The 17,248-nt window shown below is 61.2% G+C and overlaps 1 protein-coding gene and 2 long non-coding RNA genes across 3 annotated transcripts; 1 reads left to right on the forward strand and 2 right to left on the reverse strand.

Moving 5' to 3' along the window:
* Positions 1 to 1,991: 1,991 nt before the first annotated feature.
* Positions 1,992 to 4,544, reverse strand: LOC125753132 (uncharacterized). The gene is made up of 3 exons (XR_007404202.1): positions 3,265 to 4,544; positions 2,344 to 2,580; positions 1,992 to 2,154 (listed from the first exon to the last, which is right to left on the reverse strand). It is a non-coding gene; the product is annotated as an uncharacterized LOC125753132 (long non-coding RNA).
* A 1,404-nt stretch (positions 4,545 to 5,948) lies between these two features.
* On the forward strand, positions 5,949 to 14,639 carry ABHD17A (abhydrolase domain containing 17A, depalmitoylase). The gene is made up of 5 exons (XM_025456776.3): positions 5,949 to 6,089; positions 9,409 to 9,945; positions 11,182 to 11,376; positions 13,887 to 14,066; positions 14,165 to 14,639. Exons 2-5 carry the CDS (start codon positions 9,614 to 9,616, stop codon positions 14,388 to 14,390), a joined length of 933 nt encoding a protein of 310 aa, XP_025312561.1. The 5' UTR covers positions 5,949 to 6,089; positions 9,409 to 9,613; the 3' UTR covers positions 14,391 to 14,639.
* On the reverse strand, positions 14,621 to 15,458 carry LOC125753096 (uncharacterized). The gene is made up of 2 exons (XR_007404113.1): positions 15,177 to 15,458; positions 14,621 to 14,766 (listed from the first exon to the last, which is right to left on the reverse strand). It is a non-coding gene; the product is annotated as an uncharacterized LOC125753096 (long non-coding RNA).
* Between the last annotated feature and the right edge of the window lie 1,790 nt (positions 15,459 to 17,248).

The raw sequence follows: 17,248 nt of genomic DNA on the forward strand, positions 1-17,248 counted from the left end.
AGCAGCTTTATTCATAATAACCCCAAACTGGAAACAACCCAAGGGTCCACCTGCCGGGGAATGGGTCAAGAAATTGTGCTGCGTCTGCACAACGGAATACTATGCAGCAGTGGAAAGGTGCACACCTGCTACGGACTCGGGCCCGGCGAGCAGTGGAGGAGCACGCCCTGGGTTTCCGTCCACGGGAAGAGCAAAACCAAGTGAAACAAATTAATGGTGAGGGAAGTCAAGCTGTGGTACTGCTGGGAGGGGAGGGCCAGGCCCAGGGAGGGAGGGACGCTCTGACTCCATCCCAGGACCCCGGGATCACGCCCTGAGCCGAAGGCAGCCGCTCCACCGCTGAGCCCCCCAGCTCCCCCTATAAGCAACTTTTTTTTTTAAGATTTTATTTATTCATGAGAAACACAGAGAGAGGCAGAGACACAGGTTCCATGCGGGGAGCCCAATGTGGGACTCGATCCCTGATCTCCAGGATCACACCCTGGACCGAAGGCGGCGCTAAACTGCTGAGCCACCTGGGCTGCCCTATAAGCAACTTTTTAACAAGGTTTTCTTTTTGAAAACCCTTATACCTACCCCTGGCCCCACCCATGCATGGCCTTCCCCATTATCAACTTCCCTCACCAGAGTGGGACATGTGACAAGGACAAACCTACACTGCCCATCATCATCACCCGAAGCCCACAGTTGACACTAGGGTCACTCTTCGTGTTGTAGCTTCTGTGGTTTTGGCCATGCGTGTGAGGACGTGGACCCACCATCACGGTATCACACAGACCTGTTCCCTGCCAGAAAATTCTACTCCCCGTTCCCCCTGCCCCCCACACCCCACAAGCACGGATCTTCATTGGCCTCCGCAGCTTCACTCCCCCTGAGCGGGGGGTGGGGGGTGGGGGTGTCAGATGTTCACACCCTGCAGTGAGTGAGTGGGATTTGCATTTTTAACTATTATTTTTGGGTACGTCTGGATGCCATTAGGATACGACTTGGTTAGCCTGGGAAGAGCAGGTGCCCCCTCCGCCTGAGCCCTGGGGCTGGGCCCGCCCGGACCCTGTCAGCTGCAGGTGGCAGATAGGAACGCTCAGCCTCCGCAGCTGCAGGGGCCAATTCCTCATAAGAAATCCGTCTGTCCCTCCGTCTGTTTACCCGTCCTCCTGTCTTAGGTGTCCTGTGGTCCTGTTGCTCCAAGAGCCCGAGGGACACCAGCCCCAGGTGCGCCTCCCAGCACTTGTCTTTCTGCTTCTAAGCCCCACTGCTGCGGTGGGGCAGGAGGGAGGAGGGCGGGGGGGGGGGGGGGCGGGGGGGGGTGGAGGGGCAGGAGGGGCAGGAGGGGCGGGTGGGCTAGGGGCAAGCAGAGGGCTGGGGCTCCAGGCTCCCTCCCCAGGTCCTCCCTGCCCCCCTACCCCATCAGCTGGGCCAGTGGTGCTATTTTCATGTCAAGTGCCCCCCACTTCCTTCCTCAGGCTCTCAGGAGCCCACTTCCTGACTGCGTCTCACTCTCTCCGCTCAGGGTGGGGTCCAGACAGACTGGCAAGTTCTCAGCAACCCCAGTGCCCTGGACCCTGAACTTGGCGTTTCCCTGTCCATTCCGTGAACCACGAGTGGCCATGCAATTTACAGATCCCAGTTTAAATGGAAAATACGCAAATACGGCGCCCCTTGTTCAAAAATTATTAGGAATTCAGGACGACTGCCCCCCCCCCCAGCAATAAACCATGGGAGGGGCTCTTTGGAGCCTGAGGCTCTGGGTGACTGCACAGGTCTCATCCCCGAAGCCCGTGCTGTCCCCAACCCTTATGGCTTCATAAACTTGCATTTATCTATTTTATTGTGGTAAAGTACACATCACATAAAATTTACCACTTAGTTGTTTCTAAGCGCACAGCTCAGAGCACGAAGCACACTCACCCCGCCGTGCATCCCCCCCACCGTCTCCAGAACCTTCCATCTCTCCACAGGGACCACCCCCCTCCCCCCTCCCCGGCTCCCACCACCTCCTCTCTGTCTCTGTGGACGGGCCTCCTCTGGGGACGTCCTGGGAGTGGGGTCCTGCAGGAGGTGTCCTTCTGGGTCTGGGTCCCCTCCCTGAGCCCGGCGTTCTCAGGGTCTGTCCACGTGGGGGCAGGTGTCGGGCCCCTTTTGTAGCAGGTGCACCTGTTAATTAAACATTAATTTTAGGTCTTCCTGAAGCCACTTGGTTTTATTTCAGCCTCTGCATGATCCTGACAGAAGCACATCCTCTGCCAAACAAGCCCCAGAGGAACTCAGAAGACACATCAAAGGGTAAAGGAAGAAAACAGTCGCCGACAATCTCACCCGCCCTGCGCTGCTGCCCATTCTCACCGTGGCGTGTTTTGCTCACAGGGGGACCCCCGGGTCCTTCATTTCCTGGACGCAGCAGTGTAGACCCTTTCATTAGAATCCTCTGCTTCGGGATCCCTGGGTGGCTCAGCGGTTTAGCGCCGCCTTCCACCCAGGGTGTGATCCTGGAGTCCCGGGATGGAGTCCCACATCGGGCTCCCTGCACGGAGCCTGCTTCTCCCTCTGCCTGGGTCTCTGCCTCTCTCTCTCTGTGTGTCTCTAATGAATAAATAAATAAAATCTTAAAAAAAGAAAAAAAGAATCCTCTGCTTCCAGGAACCTTCCCTGCAGGTCCCTGCCCATGAGCATGAAATGCCCCAGATGCTGGCTGTAGCCAGAACCAACCGAAGTGTCCATCAAGAGGGAATGGAGTCTGTAAGTGATGGGCCAGCCTGGGGGTTCCGTGAGAGGATTACCACTGGGCCCATGCAGAAGTGAGCACCTGTGCAGTGTTTGTTAAAAGCTGCTGTGTGTTTAAACATCTTTAAAAGGTGGGGGGACTTCTTTGCACCTGTTCACAGGTGCACACAGATGCATGGATTTCTCAGCATAGAAACAGGAGCAACTGGGAATCATGGCTGCCTTGGGATGGGCTCTTCCATTTCCTGGGGAACAGGACTGGAAGCAGGTTATGCACTCTTTCAGACCCTTTGAATTTTGAGCCACACAAGTATATTTCCTATAAAAACAGAAATAAAAGTAACAAACAAACAGGGGCGCCTGGCCAGCTCAGTCTGTAGAATGTGTGACTCTTGATCTTGGGGTCATGAGTTCGAGCCCCACATTGAGTATAGAGATAACTTAAAACAAAAGAAAACAAAACCCAAGGTCTTTAAAAAAAAAAAAAAAGATAAGCAAACAAACAGGAACCAAAACCCAAAGGGCCTTGTACTGGTCTCCTACCACCGGGCTGTGTTTTGTTTTTTGTCAAGAGTCTCTTTATTTGGTCTCCTGTTGAGGATCATGCACCGAATCGAAGGCAGACATTCAACCGCTGAGCCACCCAGGCGTCCCTAAAGAAGTGAATTAAAAAAAATATATATATATATTTATCTGAGAGAGAGGGCAGAGTGAGGGAGAACACAAAGGGGGGAGGGGCAGAGGGAGAAAGCTCCCCGCTGAGCAGGGAGCCTGAGGATCCTAAGGCTCCATCCCAGGATCCCAGGATCATGACCTAAGTTGAAGGCAGACACTTAACCAACTGAGCCACCCAGATGCCCCTAAAAAACTGAATTTTAAATTTTATTTGCTCTTAATCAATTCATTTAAATTTAAGTAGCCATGCGGGCCTTATGGTTTCCATAATGGACAACACATGGCTAAAATTCACTGCTCCAAGGTGGGAGCATCTTTAAGACTGTTGACTCCCCAGGCATGTTATCTTGCACTGAGGCTGAGTGTCTCAAGTCAGGGGAGGGAGAAGAATAGGGTCAGGACCACCTGGGATCATGGAGCCACCATCCACCATCACAAAAGCTGTCCTGTGGTTTGGGGAATCATCCTCATCCCATGTGTCATGCATACAGCCATTTGTCAGACGTCATGGGGGCTGTTTGTGAACATGGTGGATGAAAGCCTGGGTCCCAGCCCTAAGGAGCTCATGGGACATGGGGAAGACAGATGATAAACAAGGAAACAACCCCATACGATGATTAGAGATGGAGAGTCCTATGATGGCAATAAATAGGGTGACGGGATGGGGGTGCATGTGGCAGGGACTCTGGCTGGGGATGGTCGTGAGGTGGGGCTCTCTGAGGAGGTGACGTTTGAGCAGGGGCCTGACAAGAGAAGGCGCTGGCCGTTGGGGCTATCTGGAGACAGGGCACTGCAAACTGGAGGTGTGGCGGGTGCAAAGGCCCTAGTTGGGAGGCCACCATGGATGGGGCGGAGAAAGCAAGGGGAGAAGGAGTAGGAAACATGGGCCAGTGGCTGGACCCCCCCAGGACCTTTGGAAAGGGAGGAAAATGCAAGTGATTGTCCTGAAACATTGGGAGTTTCACAGTAGTGCTTTTATCTTGGTAGAGTTCGCTCTGGTCAGTGCGGGGAGCTCAGTGTGGGCAGGGCGGACGGCACCTGGGTGGGGAGCGAGCCTCATCCCCAACCTCCTGGGCCTACCCCCCCCCCCTTCACTGGTATCTGCCAGTGTTCCCCTGGGGGCAGAGCGGGTACCGCCCCAAGGGTGACAGCTGGAGGGGAAGGAGGGCTGGGAAAGGAGCTTGTGGACAGGCCTCTTCCTGCTCAAAATCAAAAAAGTCACCAGGAAATCAAGGACACTGGCAGGAGCCTGCCATGGTTGTGACCTTTGGAGCTCAGAAGCACTTCAGCTAACACTGGGAGCTTTGAGGGACTCAGCTGGGCAGAGGGGCTCTGGAGCACCCCCCTGGGCAGCCCCTGGGGAAGGAAGCTGGGGGAGGGAGTAGGAGGAAACCACCGGGAAACCACCCCTGGGCAGCCTCCACTCCTGAGCCCAGGACCTCTCCTGGCCCCTGCCATTGGAGGGACTGGGGCCCTGGGGCAGGGCTGTCTGGGAAACCCAGAGCTTCAGGCTTATCTCTGTAAATAAAACTGAAGATCAGAGTCCCCAGGGCAGGAGAGGGGGCAGGGGCCGCTGGCAAGGGGTGGGAGCAGTTCTAAACTGGAAAAGCCTTGCTGGGTGGAGGCCTGGAAGGACAAGGCTGTCCAACTATTTCCAGGCTGGGCCCTGTGTCCTCTGCAGACTCTCTGCCCGTCACCTCTTCTGAAGGCCTGTCCTGACCACCGTCCCAACAGAGGATCATCGGCAAATTTCTGCTCAAGTCCCATTGGGCTGCCAACCCTCATCCTTATCTGTCTCCTGTTCCTTCCTTGTGTGATCGGCTCCCTCCCTGCAGTGGGAGCTGAGAGAGAGAGAGAGAGACAGAGGAGAAGGGTGAGCAGTGTGGGGCACTCCCCAAAGGCAGAAAACGTAAGTAAGGGACACCGAAAAGCTCAGCTGCAAAGATTCATAGAATTTTAATGCAACATTTAAAAAGCTGAGATGAATGCAAAATCATCCACGATGAACAGCATAACAAGATTTTGAAAAAGGTAGGATCCGACCCTGCTCTGCTATGACCTTGCCTCACTCTCATCACCCTGTCAGCACCCCCCCTCCCCGTTCCAGTAAAATTTTGTTTTTTTGATGGTGCATTAACATTTTTATCCGGATGACTGAGTTTTGCGGCGCCTCTGTAAATTCCGCTTCCGAAGCGAGTGCCCCACTCGCCTCCCCCAAGCTCTGGCCCCGGAATGAGCGGAAGAACGAATGAATGGCCGTGTCTCTGCGGAAAACCAGGGCTGAGACCCGGAGCTCGGGCCCGCTCACCTCGCCACGCCCACCACGGCAACAGGCCCCGCCCACCCCCGCTACGCCCCGCCCCGCCAGAGATTCGGCTCCTCCCCCAAGCCCGGCTCCGCCAACCACAGCCAGGCCCCGCCCACCGTGCCCCAGGCCCCGCCCACAACCCCGCCCCGGGGCCCCGGACGCACGCCGCGCCAGCGCCTGTCCGCAGCCCTCGGCCCCCGCGCGCGTCTCGCGTCACTTCCGGGGCGGCGGCGGGATCGAGGCTCGTTTCCGCCCGTGGGGGTGCGGCGGCGGCGGCGGCGGCGCAGGAGGCCGGGCCGGGGCGCCGAGGGACCGACGGACGCACGGGCGGGCGGCCGGGAGCCATGGAGCGCGGCCCCGGGGCCGGGGGGCGCGGGCCGCGGCGGTGAGTGCCGAGCAGGGGCGAGCGCGGCGGCGCGGGGCGCCCTCGCTGCCGCCCGCGGCCGTTTGGGGAGCTGGGCCCGCCCGCGAGGCCGGGACGCCCCCGAGACCCCGCACCCCCGGGAGGCCGCGTCCGGGCTGTAGGGCCCCGCGGGGCAGCGTGCCGACCCCGCAGAGCCCCGTCCCCGCTCCTCTGGGCTCCCCGGCGTGGGGCGGGCGCCCACCCTGCTGGGGACGCGGCCCCCGGACTCTGCCCACCCCCGGAGCACCCGCCTCCCCGCCCCAGCGCGACACCCGGACCCGCCGCAGCGTCCCCTGGCCGAGCCCTGCTTCCTGAACGTCTCCCGGACGCCTCTGCCCCTTCGCGGGCGCCCTGCGGCCGCCTGGGACCCAGGGACGCCCGGGCGGGGGGGTCCCCCATGTCCGCGCCCGCTGCATCTCCAGGTTACAGCGGGGGACGTGCCGCAGCCCCTGACCCGTGGTGTGCATGCTCGGCCCAGGACTCCTCCAGCATGGAGTCCAGACTCCGCAGCAGGGCGCTGGGGCGCCGCCTGACCCACCCCTGGCGCCCTCTGGGACCCCTGTGTCCGCCCAAACGGGAGACCTGTAGTTCCTGGAACCCGCCGTCACCCCTGCGGTTTTGCTCTGCCCTGACCCCTGACCTCTGTCCCCCGGACACTTTGCACGTTTCAGACTGCAACTTCTTCAGGCGGCTTTCCCACCTGGACTGGCTGGGTGAGGTGCTGTCACAGTCCTTCGTATTTAGGTCATCCTAGAGTATTGCAGTTGCTTGCTTTCTCCTTGGTCCTGAGAACACCAGCAGCCTTCATGGGGCCTGACCGGGGTGGGGGTGGTGGTGGCGGCGGGAGTGTCCAGGGTGCGGGTGTGGACGCCACCACGGGGGCTCCGGGTGCCAGGGGTTTGTGTCCAGCGAGTGAAGCAGTGGGGTGTGCACGGCCCCGTCCGAGGCCCCGCTCTCAAGGCTCCCTCAGTGACGCTCCCAGATGACACGCAGGAGGTCCCAGGTGTGTGTGGCCCGAGGAAAGGCTGTCCTCCTTCCCTGTCAACGTGGCGAACTCTAGCTTCCCTCTTTTCTCTTTACTTCCTGTCATTTGCTCCGTTGTTCCGCCCGCGTTTATTGAGCAAGAGCAGACAGAGCTGTCCTGCCCTCATGGAGTTTCTCTTTGGTTGCCGTGGGGGTAGGAGGTGGTTAAACAGGTAAAGGCAAGCTGTGGTGAGTGCTGTGGAGACGGACGTGGAAGTGTCAGCATGGGGTGTTTCGACCTGGTTTGGGAGGCCTTTCCGGGGCGCTGGAAGGGAGATCCAAAGGGTGGACAGGACGGGGCAAGGGCCATCTGGTGAGATTGGGGGAGGGGGTCCCTGGCAGGGCTCTGGCTTGTCCGGGGAGAGCAAGGGGGTGGGGTACGTGGTGAGTGAGGCTGCAGGGGTTGACCTTTGGCAGGCTGTGGCAAGGGTCCAGTTTCTAGCCTGACAGTAGTGGGAGGCCAGGGGCATCCAGAAGAAAGGTAGTCTGCTAGGGTTTGTGCTGAGACGAGTGTGGCTGCAGGGGAGAGTGGGGGTGGGGGTGGGCAGCACAGAGCTAGGCGAGAAGTGGTATGGATCAGGTGCTGGTGGGGGAAGACGCATCAGACCCCCATGGAGGGAGGAGTCCTGGATGACATCTGTGTTTCCGGCTTGGGCAGTAGGGCTTGTCCACCTGGGTGTGCCCCTTCACTTCCCTGGGGCTGGGGGGCTCCTACCTGCCCCCTTGGCTCTCAGCCTGGCCTTCGTCCGGAAACCAGTCTTCACCGAGCTGTGCAAACTCCAGCCCCTCTAAGCCTCCCTGGCACCAGCGCAGGGTTCCTGTTTGGGTCTGGGTCTCCGAGAGTATGTTGAAGCAGCCTGGGCTTGGTTGACTGACGCTTGGGGTCCGATAATTATGTTTTGGGCAAAGGGAGGGCATCCTGTGCCCTGTAGAGTGTCCCATCAGCACCGCCCATTCAGTGCCAGGAGCATCCCTCCCCATTTGTCACAACTGAAAATGTCCCCGCATGTCGGCAAGTGTCCTGGGGGACAAACTCTCCTGCCTCTGAGAACGGGGCCGATAGACCCCGTCCTCTGGAAACTACCTGCGGGTACGGTGCGCAGCCCGCCTGGGGTTCAGGGATGCCTTGGCTTTCACACTCCCTCCTACTCCCCCCGGATGCCCTGAATCTGGGCAGATGCTGGCTGTGGCCCCTCTCCAGCCCTCAGTGGCACACGGCGGGTCCACCGGAGCAGGTGTGTCCCCGGGCCTCAGCCTGCTGTGTGCGCGGACTGTGTGGCCGTGGCCCAGAGCTGCCTGCGCCAAGGTGCTCCGCGGCTGAAACGGAGCTGCGAGTGTGTCTCCCCCGTCCCAGCCTGTAAGGAAGAGCCTCCTAAGTTAAGTGCTTAGGTCTTTCCCAAACCTGGGGTTTCGTTCAGAGCCTGCGTTGGCAGCTCCGTGGGGGATGGTAGCTGCCCTAGCGCTTTAGCTGTAGCCTGACTTCCTGGGCGCGTCTCGCAGCCACGCCCCCGTCCACTACCTGGCCCGGCTTACTCCCAGGTCGGTGAGGAGCCGGGTAGGTGAGGAGCCGGAGGGCACAGAGCCCGAGTCGGGGGAGCGGGCGCAGGAGCTCCTCAGGCGCCAGGCCCCCTCCCCCAGCCTGGCCCCAAGCACAGGGGAGAGCCATTGTCCCGCGCAGGACAGCCTGCCTTCCAAGCCTCTAGATGTATCCTGCTTTTGTTACCAGAGCCTTTGTTTGTTGTATGTCCCCTGCCTCTGGACGCTGCAGCGCTGGCCCCCGGGAGCGCGCGCTCAGGTCCCTCCAGGCAGCAGTCTGTCCTGGCCTTGGCTGCTCTGTGGCCCCTGGGGGTGGCAGATGAATCCTAGACAGATGGCATGGAGATGGGCTGGGGGGAGAGTCTGGGCCAGCCGTGTGGACAGGGGCCTGGGGAGGGTGACAGGGTATGTGTGGGCACAGAGCAGGGGGCTGTGTGGGGGATTGCTGGGGTGAGCCAGGGGTCTCATCGCCCAGCACAGCCTGCAGGCCGAGGCTGGGCTGACAGGTGGCAGACGTGGCAAGAGTTGGTGACTGCACGCCGAGGGAGGGTGCAGCAGGTGCTGGTCTGGTAGCTTTGGGTCCACCCACAGAGGGACCCATCCTGTGGATGACGAACTGGGCCCACAGGTCCATGGGGTGGAGGGGGAGCAGTTCGGGCAAGAGTGGACTGGGCCGTGAGGAGGGCCAAGAGACCTCCCCGTGGAACCCGAGGGAACCCCACCTCTCGCTCTTCCCCTGCAGGGTTTCCCTCTGCACGACGTGGAGATGCAAGGCTGCGAGGCTCCCGAGGGCTCGGCTTGGACCACGATGGGGCTGGGCTGCGGCCTCCTAAGGGGGCTCCTGTCTGGGGCGGTGGCTGGGGGTTGCCCTCCCCCCTGCCCGCGTCTCAGAGCACCCCCACCCCTCCCCTGCCAAGCGAGGCCCACCCTGGGGCCTGGCGCCCGCCATGAACGGCCTGTCAGTGAGCGAGCTCTGCTGCCTTTTCTGCTGCCCACCCTGCCCCGGCCGCATTGCTGCCAAGCTCGCCTTCCTGCCGCCGGAGCCTACCTACTCGCTGGTGCCGGAGCCCGAGCCGGGGCCTGGTGGAGCTGGGGCCGCCCCTTCGGGGACCCTGCGGGCCTCTGCTGGCACCCCCGGGCGCTGGAAGCTGCACCTGATGGAGCGTGCTGATTTCCAGTACAGCCAGCGTGAGCTGGACACCATCGAGGTCTTCCTGACCAAGAGCAGCCGGGGCAACCGCATCTCCTGCATGTACGTGCGCTGTGTGCCCGGCGCCAGGTGAGCCCACGGAACCGGGGCAGGACCCAGACGCGCGTGGAGGGGTAGATGGACCTAGTCAGGGTGGGGGGTGCCCGGTACGGGACATGCTCCATGCTCGGGCCTTTCGTTTCCTGCCAGAGGCAGCTCCCAGATGGCCAGGGCCCGGGTGAAGGCCCATCTGGCGGCGCAGGCACCCTGGGGGTTCTTGCCAAAGAGGGTGGCTGATGAGATTCTCCAAGAGCAGGCCCCACTCCACCCATGGCCCCGTGGGACCGCCCCAGGCCCCTCATGCCGGTGCCCTTCCAGACGCAGCCCCGTCACACGGATGAGTGCCAAGGCTCAGGGAGGCCGATTGCAGTGGCCGTCACCCCTGCCTGCTGAGGTGCGGCCCGCTTCAGGGTCTCCGCACTCACCTGCCCTGGGAAGGGCTTCTGGGTGCTGGGTGCTCAGTGAGGCCTCGCCATTCGCTTTGGGACCAGGGCACCCGAGGCCTGGCAGGTGGCTCGGGCCAAGTCTGACTCCTCATTAACAGGGTGTCCTTGGGGCTCTCCCTTAAGCACCAGAGCAGGAAAGAGGTGGGGCCTTCTAGGTGTTTCTGCCTTTAGACCAGACAGGGTTCTGACTCCACATCTGAGTACAAAGGGCAAGTTTTTGCCTTTTAGCGAGGCTGGGGCCCAGGGGTGCTGGAGGAAGAAGCCACTTGGAGTCCATTGGCCAGGATCCAGCCTGTCGGTGTGACCTGGGGCGGGTCCTGATCTGCCAGCAGCCTTGCAGGGCAGAAACGAGTGCCAGGGTTGGGGTCTGTAGGAGTGGGAAGAGACGCTGCGAACAGGGATTGGTCTTATTGTGGGGTAAGGGTGGGTGCTGGCTATCAAGAGGAGAAGCCGCTGTCTCATTCTCTGGAAGGTTCCAAGCAGCAGGCATACGTGTGTGCCATCCTTGAGCTCTCAGAGTCCCTCTAAAAGGAGTGATTCCAGAGGACAGCCATGGCCCAGAGGGAACGAACGTGGCGGTCACTGAGCTTGCTGAGCTCACACTGTGGGTCCACCCTGCGCTGAGACCCTGCCCAGTGGTCCCAGGGTTCCCTTCCTCTCACAGAGGGGACATCTAAGGTTCTGCTGCTGTCCCCTGCCCAAGACCTCACAGCCAGGAGGGAGTCTCCCTCATTAATATTCTTGTCTGTGGTGGTTGGGGGCCCAGGGGGTGTCCTATCCCCATGCTTTCTGACCTGTCCTCCCTCCGTCCCTGCCCCAGGTACACGGTTCTCTTCTCCCACGGCAACGCGGTGGACCTGGGCCAGATGAGCAGCTTCTACATTGGCCTGGGCACGCGCATCAACTGCAACATCTTCTCCTACGACTACTCTGGCTACGGCGTCAGCTCTGGCAAGCCCTCTGAGAAGAACCTCTATGCTGACATCGATGCTGCCTGGCAGGCGCTGCGTACCAGGTGGGCTTTATGTTGGGGTGGGGGTGAAGGCAAGGGGGCAAGGGGGAAGCCTAGGCTACGTCTGGGTGGGGCAGGCACCTCTCCCCTCCTGGGAACCCCTTGCCTGGCAGGGCTGTGGATGGGCCGGGGCTGTCCCTAGGGGAGTAGAGGTTCTGTCTGGAGGTGGGTGGTTGGAGGATGCGGACTGTGTAAAAAGACTCTGAGAGTCTCGGCAGCGAGGGAGCATTTGGTGTGCACGGTAGAGTGGGGCTGCTTTGTCATAGTCTCAGAGCTGGCCTGCGAGGCATGAGTAGCCACTCACTGTGGTCTCCTCTTGAGGTAGGGCTCCTTTGGGCCCTGGAGGATTCTGGAAGGTTCTAGAGGGCTCTGTCAGGAAGCTTGGTGTCTAGCACAGCCTTGGGGCCAGTGGGAGGCTAGGAGCAGAGGCTAGGTCCTCTTTGGGTTAGGGTCCCCAGGACATACCTGTGTGCTTGCCTTAGGGCCACCAGGGTCTGGGCCCACCTCCCTCCCTGGAGCCCCCATCATGCTCCTCATCCAGTTCCTGGGCAGCCCCCTCCCCACCTTATTGCTTATTCACTGAAGCGTACTAACTTGGCGTCTGAGCCCAGAGAATCCTTTGGAAGGAGGCCACCCTGACTCTGACCCTCCTGGAAGTAGTGGGGCCCTGCCCACTGCCTCCTTGGGGCTGCCCCATCTCAGCCCTGCCTGGCTGACCTGCCCCACCCGTGCCTATAGGGACCAAAGTCAGCTTCCCCTGGGGATGTGGGGACCCTGGTTGCCCAAGTGATGCACCAGGCAGTCCCTGCTGCAGGCCCCAGGAGTGGGGTCCCCTGGCACCACCCTGGCACTGGGGACCCATCCTGGGCGGCACGGTGCAGGTACGTGCTGCTCTTGGCTTCCTCAGCCCTTCCTTTTTTTTTTTTAAAGATTTTATTTATTTATTCATGAGAAGCAGAGAGACAGAAAGGCAGAGACACAAGCAGAGGGAGAAGCAGGCTCCATGCAGGGAGCCCAATGGGGGACTCGATCCCTATCCCGGGACTCCAGGATCCCGCCCTGGGCTGAAGGCAGCGCTAAACTGCTGAGCCTGAGCCCCCCACCCCCCCCGGGGCATCCCTAGCCCTTCCTGCTGTTCCTGCTGGCTGGGGGTGGCTGGCAGACTGGCACCCCACTCTAGGGTAAGGGGTCTGAGCTCTGTCCATCCAACCATCTGTCCTGCTGCCCACGCTGTGTTCCAGAGACCTGATCCCTTAGGGAAGATCAGTGGGAGGGCAGGAGGCAGGAGGCTTGGGCCCAAGTGGTGACCAGGGGCTGGGGAGGTCTGGGGAGGGATTGCCATGTGGTACCTATTGTGTTTTTCCAGTCGGAGATGTCCAGGTGTTAGGGCTGGACTGGTGCTCGGTGCCATGGTGGCTGCCCTGGTCCAGGGAGCAGGCTGAGGAGTGGCCAGGGTGGTAGACCAAGGCCAGGTGGTGTCCCTGAAGCCCCAGGCCAGGCAGTTGTTAACCTGGAGTGCTGCCAGGACAGAGACAGGTGTGGGTGGCCCCTCGGTAGACAGGGAGGTGGAATCTTGCCGCCTGGGTAGGCTGTACAGGTGAGATGCAGGAGGGTGTCCTCTTGGTGTATCAGGGTCCAGGTTTGTGGGAGGAGAATCATGGAGGCCTCTTCCGTGGGGAAGGTGGCTAGAGGGTCCCCATGCAGATGGGATTGGGCGGTTGGAGGCTGTGAAGCTGGCTTGGGGCTGGATCAACTGTGCTGGGGGTAGGGTGGGGTGCTAGGGGAGGTGTGGGGGGACGTAGATGGTGAGGGAAAGGGCTAGGGCCTGGATGTGGGAGTTGGTGTCGAGGAGGCAGTTCAGGACATGGCCACCATGTAGAGAAGGTGCCCAAGGAGGAGGTGGCGTCCACCCTGCAGGAGCCCGCATTCCTGCTCACCTGTGTTGTACTAAGCGCTTACCTGGGCATGCCAGACACCGAGGGGCTGCAAACTGGCTGATCAGATCGGGGACACAGCTACCGTGGTTACCCATGGCCAAGGGGATGGGTGAGGGACAACTGGAGGAAGACAAGCCCCCTGTGTGTGGTACCAGGAGCTGGGTGTGTCCCTGGTCAAGTGTGTGTAGGGGACGGGGGGGGGGGGGGGGGGGGGGGGCCTCAGGGCCTGCCCTGCCCCCCAGAAGCCTGACCATGGTCTTGGGGCCCTCAGCAGGGCCATTGCATGTGTGATCCACGTTGGTACTGTTGGTGAAACAGGGTTAGGGCCAGGTGGGGCTGCAGCTGGTGCAGCTGTCTGCACATCTGCCCAGGCCCTGCCTCCCTACTGAGCCGACTTGTGAGTTGTTGGGGGACAGGGGTGGGGAGTAGGGAGGATTGTCTCTGGACTCCACCCTGCTGCCTGGAGGCAGTGCAGGGATGGTGGGGGACTGCCCTAGGAGGGCAGGGGGTAGGAGGGGTGTGTGCGCAGCTTGCCATGGCTGCTGCTGGCTGTGGCTGATCCTGCTTCACTGCCAGGTACGGCATCAGCCCGGACAGCATCGTCCTGTATGGGCAGAGCATCGGCACGGTGCCCACCGTGGACCTGGCCTCTCGCTATGAGTGCGCTGCCGTGGTGCTGCACTCTCCGCTCACCTCAGGCATGCGCGTTGCCTTCCCTGACACCAAGAAGACCTACTGCTTCGATGCGTTCCCCAAGTGAGAGAGGGGTGCATGGGGGCGGGGGCGGGAGGTCAGGGGCGGGGCTTCAGCAGGGCGGGGCGCTGCTCTGAGCCTTGCCGTGCCCTGCCCTACAGCATCGAGAAGGTGTCCAAGATCACGTCACCGGTGCTCATCATCCACGGCACGGAGGACGAAGTCATCGACTTCTCCCACGGGCTGGCGCTCTATGAGCGCTGCCCCAAGGCCGTGGAGCCGCTGTGGGTGGAGGGCGCCGGGCACAACGACATCGAGCTCTACAGCCAGTACTTGGAGCGCCTGCGCCGCTTCATCTCCCAGGAGCTGCCCAGCCAGCGCGCCTAGCCTAGCCCTGAGCCGTGCCGGGACTTCAGCAATAAGGCGGCGCCTGGACCTCGCCCCCGCCCCGCCCCGGGGCTGCATGTGAACCCCCCGGGCACCCCAGTCCTCCGAGGCAGCTGGAGGGTAGGGGGTCGGGACCTGCCCCAGCCCAGGGGCCGTGGACGATGTACAGGCGCGGAGCTATGCTCTCCTTTCCTTTTGGAAGCAAAAAGAAGGAAAAACGTGAAAACGAATTAAAGATTTAAAATTTTAGGGTTCCTCTCCCTTTTGTGGCTCATGCACACTCTCCCAGGGCACAGCGAGTTGGATGAAGAGGCTGGGCTTCACTCTCAAACTCCCAGGACCCTTTGGCAGAAATGAAGAGGTCAAGTCACTGTCCCTGTGGCAGAGGAGATGGGGTCAGGGCCCCATTCGGAGTACACCTGGAGACTACTGGTAGTGTGGGTGGTGATGGAGCGGTAGGCAGCATTCAGACCCAGGACCCTCGCCTGCCTGGTGCCATGTGCGTCCTGGCGGGGGGATGGGGGTGGGGTGGGGGGTGGGCTCCCTCTGCTCTGGGGTGGCCAGGGCCCCTTCCCCTCCCGCGTGGTAGGCAAGGATGCTGAGGTCTGGGTGGCGCAGTGCGTGCCGTGTGGTTGCCAGGCTGCCCTAGCTGCCCCTCCTGACCCCCCGCCTCCCGGCACAGGAGCCAAGAGAGCCCACCCTGGACCAGACAGGTTCAGGGGCCCAGCGGGGCCTCCCCAGGAAAGGGGGCTGGGGCTGGGATTCGGGGAGCGCCGAGGGAGTCACCCGACAGCGTGTCCTCCGGGGATGCCGTTGAAGACAGGGCTGAGCCGGGGTCTCCCTGGACTTCCCCCAGCCCCCGGGGAGCCCTCTGCGCCGCTCCAGGGTGAGAAGTGGCCTGTCCTCCGAGGCGACTCTGCGTGTGTTGCGGCAGCAGGCGGTGGCCAGGCGGACACCCAGAGGGGCCGCTTCCACCCGCCCCGCCCCAGGCTTCCTGGGGGCCGCGGCCCCCTTAAGAGGGGGCGGGGCTTCGCTCTGGGGGCGGGGTCGCCGCCGAGGGGGCGCGGCCAGGGCGGAAGCGGAAGTGGCGGGCTCCGCGCGCCGCGGCGGCTGAGGCGACCGACCCGACCCGGGAGGAGGTGGCGGCCGCGGCGGTAAGTGGCGGCGGCTCGGACCCCGCAGCCCGGCCCGCGTGCCCCTGCGCGCCTCGGCCTCCCGTGGGGCGGCGTGGCCGGGGCGTGCGGCCGCTCTCGGGCCCGGGGCGCCGCCTGCTCGACGGGGCCTCGCCCGCCCCCTCCGAGCCCCACGGGCCGGTCCCGGCAATGGGCGGCGCCGCGGGCCCGAGTGGGGCCGGGAAGTGAACTCGCCGGAGAGGGGGCCGTGGGCCCCGCGCTCCTCTGCCCTCCGCCACAGGGCCTTTGCACAGCTTGGCTTGGCGGCCGACGCGCCGACGGGGCCCTGTGCTGGTGTTTCTCGGCTGCTCTGCCTCCAGCCCCGCCCCTTGCCGCAGAGCGTGTCGTCTTGGCCCCACCAGACCCCAAGCCCCCGAGATCAAGCGCTCCGCAGGCGCACGACGTTGAAAACACCTGGTTTAGAATCGGAACAAACATGTTTTCAGACGCACAGAGCAAGACCTGGCGCGTCGGGTGAACACCTGGCATCCCCGCCAGCCCGACCCCAGGGCGCCCGGCCCGGGCAGTCCTCACCTGTCCCGTGTGCGCGGGGACCTCCGGAGTGTGCACGCGGCGTGGCAGTGGCGCCTTCTCGCCGCGCAGGTGCGGGCCCGGGTCCTGATTGCCGGGCCGTCTCCTGTCGGTGGGAAGTCAGGTTCTTTCCAGCGTGTTTGTAGCACGCGATGCCCCGCGGACGATCCTCGCACAGGGACAGCCTTGTCCCCTCGACGCCCAAGGACACACAAGGAGGAATATTCCCGGACACCGAATTCTTCAGTGCAGGGCTGCTAGGTCAAAGGGCCCTTTCCCCAGGTCCCTAGCACAGGTCCTAGCCTCGAGCCCGCGCGACGAGGAGGGGCCCATGGCCCCCAGCCCCGACGCTTGATTTTGCAGACCCGGCAGGCGTGAAATAATATTTCATTGTAGCTTTGCTCGAGTTTCCTACAAGTGAAATCGAACACATCAGTAGTTTTGTCGGATTTATCTCTACATCGGTTATTTTTGCCACTCATATAACCCTTTCGAGACGGGGCAAGTCTGTATTTGCTGTAAACACGCACAGGTTTAAAAGCCATTTGCCATTCGTATTCTTCAGCCGTTTTTCCATTGAGTTGTTGGGAGTTATTGTTTTCTAGGAGCGCTTGACATATTAAGGAAATTAGCCCAATTCCCGTTAAAGGCGTTTTCCCTCCTACCCCTGGATCTATAATTTGGTTTTTGACTTGGACTGTGTTTTTTTCCCTTTGGTCTCTAAGAAAGTCATATTATTTCTGCTAAGCGTTTAAGATCATTATTAGTCACTATTAGTTTTTTCTTTTTTTTTTTTTTTTTCACTTACGGCTTTCTGCATTTTGTGTCACGCTCAGAAATATTTTCTCTATTTCAAGACTATAAAAACATTTGATGTATTTTTCTGGGAACGTAATGGTTTCTTTTTAAAATATATATTTAAAGGTTTGGTCTAAATCTGGAAAGTGCTTCTGGGAAGCAGTGCGGAGGGAACCCAAGCTGCTTTTCTTCCCAAATCGGTTGCCCCCCGACGACCCCATTTCCCTTTCCCTTTGCTGACGCGCTGTCTTTAGCACCTGCTGGGCTCCCGAGTGCGAGTGCGTGTGACTCCGTGTTGTCCCGGCCCGCCGGAAGTCCACTGCCTTCTTTCCTGACCCTGCTCAGACCCCATCTCCC

Source organism: Canis lupus, chromosome 20, assembly GCF_003254725.2.
Source record: "Canis lupus dingo isolate Sandy chromosome 20, ASM325472v2, whole genome shotgun sequence".
Taxonomy (NCBI): Eukaryota; Metazoa; Chordata; class Mammalia; order Carnivora; family Canidae; genus Canis; species Canis lupus.